The sequence below is a fragment of the Carex rostrata genome, chromosome 19 (genome assembly GCF_964058835.1).
Source record: "Carex rostrata chromosome 19, lpCarRost1.2, whole genome shotgun sequence".
Lineage (NCBI taxonomy): Eukaryota > Viridiplantae > Streptophyta > Magnoliopsida > Poales > Cyperaceae > Carex > Carex rostrata.
This window is the reverse complement of record NC_135936.1, coordinates 6,243,163-6,252,903: the sequence shown is the minus strand read 5'-3', so window position 1 is coordinate 6,252,903 and position 9,741 is coordinate 6,243,163. Positions and strand designations below refer to the sequence as shown.

The following is a 9,741-nucleotide window of genomic DNA, read 5'->3' as shown; positions in this document are numbered from 1 at the left end:
TAAGTTTGCAATTAACTTGTAAATCAAGCAGCTAGAGCAATATATAAATAACCGTTTGCATGAAGAAACATCTAAAATTACAACTGTTTAAGTATGATTTTTCACAATGATTCAAGCCCATCCTTTTGACATCCTTGAAAAAATCCAAGCCCAAATTACCGCAACTAAAGAGTTAAATCAGCCATTGCTGTTAAAACAGACGCTTCCCAAATGCAAGAACAAAAACTATGAAGACAACGTATCCACTTCCCTCTAAAGCAATATAAAATCTTTGACAAAATCGTATTCAACCCCACTTCCATGCTAATTGAGGCAAACTTTAGAAAGTGCTACCTAATGCCACCGATCATGCTGCAATTGCATCCCAATAAGCTAAATTCTGTTCTTATTTACACAAACAATGTTAAACCAATTTCACTCGGCACATCTGTACCGTACCATTTGCAGATTATGGGCACTTTTGTTTCCAAACTGTTTAAGTGAGTATCACACCACTAGCATCACAATCAAGAGTTACACAACACACACAGTACTCACAATTAGGTGCTTGCTATACTACAAGTAAAAGCCTCCAACACCCAACCCCAACCCCAACCCAACCAACCAAAAAGAAAAAAAAAATGAAAATTACTCCCACTGAAATCTATCAAGAAATCACTTTTGCCTCCTATGGCTGCTTAATAGTCAGCTCAGCTCTCAAGTGGAGAACCCCATCAATAAAAAAGAGACTATCTTCAGCCATAAATGATGTCCAAGGAATGGCAAAGAGATTCCTGTACCCCACAGCCTTCCCTCCAGTAAATGTATAATACCCCTTATACTTGCTCACAAACTCACCAGATGGTCTAGTGCGGGCAGCAAACTCATAATCAACGGTGACGCTTGTCGACCCCTTCTCCTGCATCCCGAGAAAAAGACCAAAGCAGTGGAACGAACTCTGCTGGTCGAGATTGCAGTGTGCCGAGAGGAAGAAGCCCTGGCTCGCCAGGTGGAATGCCTGCGAGTAGATCCTACCAGAAGGAAACAGTCTCGCACACTCCTCCCTCTTCAAATCCAAGTATGCAATACATTGGGGGAATGGACGATCAAACTCAACAACTTTGAGGGGCCGGTACTTGTAGGCTCTCTCTGTGTAGCGGAGGTGGGATGCAGGGTCAGAGGACAGGGCTCGCTGGCGGTGGGGGCAGTCAGCCTTGAAGAGGAGGGCCTCAATGACAGCCTTGTTGGCAAAGTCATGCTCCAGGTCACTGCAGGCCAACACCTTGCGTAGCTTTCGACCGCTCATGTGGGAGAAGCGCACTAGGCGGAGAAGGCGGGAGGCAAGTACCTCACGTCGTTCCTCTTGGCGTGGGTACTGCATGCGGGCCCATTTCAGCACAAAGTCAAAGACTGCATCTTCAGAGGCCACTTGAAGTTCGTTGCTCGAGAGGATTGCCTCCACTCCTGCTAGTGGGAGATTCATAACCTCATCTTGGAACCTGGAAATTTGTGCAAGGCAGCAAATATCAAAAAGCTGTCATATATAACAATTAACTGGCACCACCAGTAAGGTCAAATGTCTACTGTAACATGCTTGTATACTGAAATTGCAATTTTACTTATGATGTGCTCAGCTAAAGCTATTTACAAGTTCACAGATTCCATTTTGTCTGGAGGCTAAACTCAACTGTTCAAACATACAATAATATTTTACTATATCATACTGACAATACTTAAATGGATCAATGGATGGCATTTACAATGAGGGTACACCTACCAAAGGATTCTAGAGATGGCTCCAAACAAGCCAGTGAATTGATGAACTTATAAATAGAATAAATTATCTAAAAATCTTCAGCTTTAAAAATAGAAGAAGAAAAAAATATATAAGTTTGAGAATTCTAAACTTTTGACTGAAACCCACTTGAAGGAATATAATTTTCACAGGACAAGTATCCCATAATATGGTGTCCCAACAGCCTCTTCTTGAAAATGTATAACAAGGCAAGACAAACGAAACCCAATAAAGTGCTAATGCAAAGATTTTTCATCACGTAATAGTAGCAAAAGGTACATACTAAATTAACAAGGCTAGGAAATAGATAACTCACTTCGTGAGGTCCTTGAACTTGTTGGCAAGGAACTCCTTGGCAGCATCAGTGAGCGGCTGGACAGCTGCAGCGATGGAGATGCTGGAAGGGAGGTCCAGGTAAAGGAGTGCCGACTCAGTGGTCATGGGGAGGCTGCGCAGCATCTGGCTGCAATAGCGCATGCAAGAAGCCACCTCAAACTTGTCGGCCGCCATCAACACATCAAGGAGGTGTGTTGGTGATGTAGTATTCAGCTTTCCACTGTACATGAAGCTCAATAGCTCTGTCAGTGCCGCCTCCTCTGTTTACCAACAATGCAAGTATATAGGACAACATTAGAGAAGTTTGAAAAGTAAGTTGGTTAACTGATGCAGTGTTGTCACTTAGTGTTGCTGATATCCAACTTCCCTGATATTTTATGTTTTCATTCTTTAGTCCATGCGTTAACTGTACCGAAATTAATATCCTACGATTAGCCTGACCAGAAATAGGCTTTTAATACCAAAATTCCAGAAGATGACTAAACAGAACCAGTGGAATTCGAAATTCATTTTGAAATAAAAAATATATATATTTTGGAACAGAGAATACTATATGATATTTAATATTGGAACTTCGATTTAATTTCATCAAAAACAGAATAAAGTTATCCAAATTTAAGCATTGATAATTCCAGAACCTGAATCTTGTAAATACACTTGTATTTTGTTATTTCTAACGTGCCATAAACCATTGATTTCACAAAACACAGATTACTTGTAAATTACCTGATGCATTAATTCTAAGTGTGGCATGTCTCTGGTCAGACTCTTTCATGCCATTTGAGAAAAGCTAAAAACAACCACAAAAAAGCAGATAGAAAGCTCCATTAGCCAAGGGGGGCATTATTTAAAAGCCTAAAACATTTATAATGCAGCCTAGTCTTTGATCAGTAGAAGGGCTAGTACCTTAAAGAAAAAAGGGCTCTTAGCAGCCAAAATGGCTGAACTGATATAAAATTCCTTAACTTTCAAAACTTGAGAGCACTCCATGCTCCATGATGACGAGTCGGTACTTTGGGCATCGTCACCTAAATTTACAGAAAACTCCAAAATTAACATATAGCGCTCATAATATCACTCTAAGAGAAGCCAACTTATTCTTTATAAATTCCTACACCCTTCTAACTAGGCAAGTGAACCATGTAGTTAGGATCCTACAGAGCAAATACAACTAGCAAGTAGGGTGATTCTTAGCTGATAAGTGTTAAACTATGAGTTAATAGTGTAAGTACATCCAAGCAGATACTAGGTATTTTTATGGGCTTGATATTAAGATTTGCAACAGCACATAATTGATTCTGTAATTAAATATGAAAGCAAGAAAGAGTCGGCTCTAATGACATAGCAAAAGACCTCAATTATCACAGTATCAAACAGACACCTGGCCAGAAGTGAACCAGAAAGGCTCACGTGGACCATACCAGTACAATCCAGTAACAACTCTATATCAATACCTGCATCAGAAGGAGACCCTTCAACCATGGCCATAGCCTCCTCGTCTTGGTTTTCATCTTCATACCCTTCACAGTCTTCTACTTCTGCTTGCTCTCCTAGTATTTGCTCTGTTGCTAGGTTTCCTGACTCTGCAAAGTACATTACAAAAAGGTTTACAGTCTCAATATCGAGCGTTGACTGTGACAAGATGAATTAACATTTCTATAAGTGAATTAAATATGGCTGAACTAAACCTCATAAAATCTTCAGATGATTGTTCAGTCAATTTAACAAATGCCTGAACATTCACACAGGCGCATTGCACAAATCAGTAATAGCCTCTCTTTTTTTGAAAAATTATACCTTCCATTTAGGATAACTTTAAAATTTGAAAAATTGATAATCAAACCCTAACCCTAGCCATACTAATAATAACAGCAATATAAAAACCGATTTTTTTTCTGTAACATATTGTAAATAAAAAAAGGGGGCAAGAAAACCCAGGTGCTAACCTTTCTCTTTTTTAAGCTCCTCACGCCGCCGTTTCCTTTGACGAGCCCAATCAGCAAGAGAGGAGCACCCACCTGAACACGCTTTAATCTCTGGCGGATCCGCCACAATCTCGATCCGAAGAACCCGGTCTGAGAAGTTGACCGAATTGAAAGCGAATTCAAAATTTGGTCCTCCGCCTCCGCTAGACCTCGAGAAATCCGGCTCCATGATCGATAATGGGTTGAATAAATCGGTTGAAAAGGCTTTGCTTGCCGTGTCTTTGCTCATCAAAGGTTCGTCTGGTGGCAAGTGGAAGAAGGTGCGAAACCCTAACCCTAGATTTCAATTTCTTTGGGGAAGTCGGCGATGAGGTTAGAGGTTAGAGGTGGAGAAAACAAAAGAGATAAAACTTCCTGGTTTTCGCCAAGGAAGAATCCGTTCAGACCTTGTAGTGTATAAATTGTTGCTTCTCTTTCCAATTTGGAATTGATGCGTTCTTTGTTTTTGCTCGTAGGAGGGTTTCGGGATTTGTTGACGGACAAAGGTTTTTAGTCTTTTCTGTAATTATATTTTGTGGTAATTTGTGTTGCGGGTCAAATACAAATATTTTCTCCACCCGCAGCAGTGTGATGCTATTTTGAATTGCACAGAAGATATTACCAGAACCATTAAGCACGTAGTGTTAAAGCGTTTCCGTAACTATATTTTTGTGGTACTCTGTGTAGTAGTGAAATAAAAATGTGAAAATTACCTACCGACCTCGGAGCATTTTGTTTTAATTTTTTTTCGTTGTTTAGTTTCTTCAGGATAACGGGAACTTTCCAATTTCGTATATATGGATAACGGGATTTAGTTTGCTATAACAAAAAACGGATTCCTCTATGTAAAATTGGTTATCTGATTCGTTCTCCAGCCTGTTTCCTGTTTGCTGGTCCGTGGGGACCGGATTAAAGTATTTGACGGTTGACTTGATAATCAATGAATCATGAAACAAAGCATGGAAGTTCTAATAAGTTTCCGCTTTAACCTGTTTTATAAGATGAATTTTCTATGCACCGGAAAATATTTGCAATTTTGAAATATTAAATGAAAAGCCAGCTAAGCTTCAAAAAATGTTAAAATTGTGCATGTTGCTTATGCAACGGTAAAAATAATAGAATTCAAAGATTATATAAAACATAATCTGAGAATATTTAAGATTTAAAAATGTCTTGTTTGTCCGTTTAAAATCTCAGAAGACATAAATTCTAATTAGACAAATCTTAAAATTTATGTTAAAATTGGTCCGACTCACTTCCTGATTTGCTTCAATATTCATGTAGATTGAAGCGCACACAAATCTTAAAATTTAATTAGACCTAAACAAACATCCGACCAATTTGAGTTCGATGCTGGATGGACCAGATGGTGGTCTATTAAAAGTTTAAAAGATGCATATGATTAAACTGAAAAAAGAGATAAAGCATGAGAAACTGGTAAAGGAAACTGTTTGATTAAGGCCCAAATTTAAAAACACGCATTACGAAATGGGTATTTTAGACTAAAACTATACTTATAGGGCCAAGGTTACATCTCACTATCTCAGCAGGACATTATATTATATATTTCTACCGGTTATTCTCAAAGAACTCCGTAATTTGCCATTTGATTCTTACTTTCAATTTCATTTCATTATATGTAATATCTATGTTGTGCTCCTCTAGTTATATGAGAAGGGGTGAAATAAGGGAAAGGAAAAGAAGAGGGAAAAACCTCTTCAACTTGTTATGTAACAAGAAGTTTAACCAAGTCCTATTGCACATCCCAAAGCATAAAAATGAGAAAAGCTAACTACAAAACAACATAATTCTGAATTAAACTTGAACACCACAACAGGCCATTTGCAAACAAAACTATTGTACATGACCTTACAAGGGAGCCACTTCACTGGCTTCAACCAAACAGAGAGGAGAACAAGATTCTTTTCACCCCAAAGAAAACAAAACAAAACAAAAATGGCAAAAAAGAGAACGAAATCCATTTTATAATTCACCCCGAGGCCTAAATGAGGAACCGTGTCATCTAAATCTAAAACAAAATAGAAAAGCATCTACGAGGCGCCTCGTGGGACTCTCATACCAAATCCTCTTCGCATCTTCTCGACACTGCCAAATTGGATTGAAAAATCGTGTTAGAACTAAAAATTAGGAAAATATTGAAAAAAAACTGTTAATGTTAAACAAATTACACACTAACAGAAAGAATTGAAATTGTTAACAGCTAATAAATCCAGATCATCTTATGGCCTTCAAGTCAACTACTGATGAGGCATGACTTGTACCAGGCAACCTGATCAATATAGTACCATTTTTCTAGATGCAATAAAGGAAGAAATGCTTACGTAGGTGCAAGTTTTCCAAGGTTATAGAGCTCTTCTCCAGTAAATTCATCCCAGACCTTGCCCGTAACCTCAACCCGGTAAGACATACCGGGCGTAGTAGGTAGACCTCGGCTCGAAAGCAATTCGAGATCTTTCCGATGAAGCTCTCTACCATTGAGTACCACCCCAGTGTTTCCTCCCGCACAGTTATTTGGCAGTGGGTAGTTAAACTCCTCTATAAATGGCTGGAGGGGGAAGAGAGAGAGAGAGAGATTAGTTATGATGACTGTAGATCAAAATGCACCTGAACCAATTTGTAAAAGATAAGATAAAAGGAATTGCAAGCATATAAGCTTACAGGAATCATGCCAAGGCAGTGGTTTCCCATAATGCCCCAAAATCCAGCTCTATAGTCATACCTGAAAAAGGCATTATATGTAAATACTGAACAAGTGAAGCATGTTAAGAGCAAAAAATGACAAGTACAGGATGATTTAGATTGTTAGTTTATAAAATTAAGGCAGGTCTGTCCTTATAAGCCATAGAACCCCAAATTATCACAACAAGAAAGTGAGAAACATCCATCCATGGAACATCCTTATAAAATAATCTATATAGTAATTTGTCAATTTATGTAATAAATGCCCAAACTAGACTTGTCTTAACAAGAGAATGCGAGATAGAGGTTGATCATACGCTGGGTTTGTTTGGGAAATTTCTAATGAATAGAGGCAAGGTAAAATATCAAAGACACTTGCATGATATGTACTGGGAACTAGAATGAGTTCTTATTTGAAAGCTGAAAGAGTATGACATACCAAAAATCACCAGAAGAGATAGGTCCCGCTCGCTTCTCAGCCTTCTTCACCACTCGATCTGATAATACATACCCATTGACTGAAACCTTCGATCTACCATTACCATTACCCCCCTTGAGGCTCTTCTTAAAAATATTTGCAAAAAATGAATCACCTCCACCACCTTTCATACCATGTATCCCAACAGCACCAACTGGCCTCTCCTCCTCATGACCCGCATCAGAATCTTGCGATAGACCCTGTTGCGGGTACTCATCTGGAGAAAAATCCATCTCTGTCGGTACAGATACAACCGCTACATCCTTGACCGAATTCTGCTTGAAGTTCTCGGCAAATAATACTGCCTTCTCTTGCTCTGACCGAGCACTCATGTTACCCTTTTCGGTGAAAGAGTTGGTTAGGTGCTCGTGCAGGGGTAAACTTGGCACTCTTGAAACTGCTTCCGTTTCTGATTCTGTTTCCTGACTAGAGCTCAATGAATGGCCCCGCAGCATCCTGTCAGACCCAGTGGCATTTTCATCATTTTTCGAAGAGAAGCTATACTTCAGGACAGGGAATAATCCTTTCACCCCATTTGCAAAATCAGAACCATCATCATTACTGTTTTCATTTTCATGTCCAGAGGAAACAATAATTTCATTTCCATCAACCAATAAAATCATTGCATGGGAGCATGAGCCACACCGTAACTTCACTTGAGCCTTCTTTTTGTCTGCAATCGGGGCCATTTTGGGGACCTGTAGCAATTCGTAGCAGTTATAACATATTACAAAAGGAGATGCCCCAGCAATAGGTTGACAAGGCCGGCATCTCTTGTGTCTTATTTTCCTCATACGGCTTTCTCTAAAGTTCGGCGAGTTGTCAGAGCTTCTGGCATTTCCAAACCCATGCTGATGGTACACATGGTATGGTAGTGCCGGAACAGCACGGTGGTTGTTATAGAGGTTTGGTGGGGGCCCTTGTACTGGTACGGGGAGTTCCCTATAACAATGTAAACAGGCACATGCAGGTTGGTGATAGAAACCCTCGTGGTGGTATGACACTAACGGATCGGGCTCATATTGCGGATAGAAGTACTCGGGATTCTGGTTCCGCCACCCATATCCATGTGGATAGTAACTTGGGACCCCAGCATTATAACCAGAGCGGGGCCGGGAAGGCTCCACAACCCGTGTTGCAGGTGATGGAGTTGCAGGATTCTGTTTTCCAACAATTTCACACGATCTCTTCACTTGGTCACGGATTTCTTCTAGCATCTGCAAAAGTGCCGCTCGATCCTGTTCAAGGCCTTCAATTCTAGCATTGGGGTTTTGTTCAGACAGACCCATGTTAGGAACTTCTTGCTTGGAATTTGATTGGGTAGAACCGGTGTTCACTGATTTGGGCACACGCCGATACTTTGTCTGGTTTAAGTCAGACCCATTTTCTCTAAAAGGAATGCTGGTTTTTGAGGAACTCGGGTTCATGGCAACTTCACTTGCTGTAGTTGGGGATATATGCCGTTTGATTTGCTTGTGCACAACGGGTTCGAGCCTTCTGATTGGCTTATCAGTTTCTGCAAGAGCACTTGCATGAAGTGGAGATGATCTTTTTTTATCTGAGTCAGCCTCTACTAGCTCAAGATAGTTCACATTGGCTTCATTTGATTTCTCTGGAGAAGAATCAGGTTCCTGGTTTAGCTTTTTGGCTGAAATAAAAGAAACAAATGACAAGTACCGCATTAACAGAATGCATCACTGTCTTAAAATCAAATTCTAAAATAATAAATCCAACAATGTGTATATGGGATAAGAATGGGGAACAGACAAATTGAGCATAAGGATCATGATTCTTACAAAACAAGTGTCAATGATGGACAAAAAAAGGGGCTAGGTTAGGTTTAGGTTTGTATTTTAGTTCTAGAAAGAAACCACAAACAGTACTTAAACTGTAGTCCAGCACTTATTCCAAAAGTTCCCCTTTTTTGTCTCGAATAGCTTGGAATAAAACCCATTTATTCGAAGCAAGCTACGGTTTCTACCAAAAAAGAACAAAATTTTAATGGAGAAACGCGGGAGAAGAGCAATTAAGTTTGATTAGAACATACCCTGAAGCGTAGCACCACAGGCACCGCAGAGATAAACAGAGTAATTGGGTAACTCGGGAAGGAGCTTCTCGCATTTGGGGCACCTTACAACTCGTATCTGCGCACCTACTTCTTCTTCCATTAGTCACCAACTAGGCAATTTTCAACCTCAAAAAGACAGGTGGGTGGTTGTTATTAAATTAAATAAAATTGACAGAATAAACCCTGCCAGGTCGCTCTCAAACCCTCGTAGAACCCTTCAAAGACTGAGCATGGAGAAAGAGTCAAAGTGAACCAGGTCTCTCTCTTTGTTGCGGAGTGTTTGTCTGTGAGTGTGAGTGAGAAAGAAAATGTAGCTCCTCGTCCCTCTTTATTCTATCGCGTTATTTCCGTGAGAGGAGATAGATTTGTACGGTAAAGCAGACATGTTAGCAGTAGAGAGAGAAACTGAGAAAGTAGAGAG

At 39.9% G+C, this 9,741-nt stretch overlaps 2 protein-coding genes across 2 annotated transcripts; both read right to left on the bottom strand.

Moving 5' to 3' along the window:
- Nucleotides 1-349: 349 nt before the first annotated feature.
- On the bottom strand, nt 350-4,571 carry LOC144571284 (BTB/POZ domain-containing protein POB1-like). The gene is made up of 6 exons (XM_078320514.1): nt 4,057-4,571; nt 3,565-3,693; nt 3,017-3,138; nt 2,837-2,900; nt 2,091-2,370; nt 350-1,478 (listed from the first exon to the last, which is right to left on the bottom strand). Exons 1-6 carry the CDS (start codon nt 4,322-4,324, stop codon nt 668-670), a joined length of 1,674 nt encoding a protein of 557 aa, XP_078176640.1. The 5' UTR covers nt 4,325-4,571; the 3' UTR covers nt 350-667.
- Nucleotides 4,572-5,853: 1,282 nt separating this feature from the next.
- LOC144571283 (uncharacterized) lies at nt 5,854-9,741 on the bottom strand. Its single transcript, XM_078320513.1, has 5 exons — nt 9,300-9,741; nt 7,214-8,900; nt 6,754-6,814; nt 6,417-6,640; nt 5,854-6,180 (listed from the first exon to the last, which is right to left on the bottom strand). The coding sequence occupies exons 1-5, from the start codon at nt 9,418-9,420 to the stop codon at nt 6,126-6,128; spliced, it is 2,148 nt and encodes a 715-aa protein (XP_078176639.1). The 5' UTR covers nt 9,421-9,741; the 3' UTR covers nt 5,854-6,125.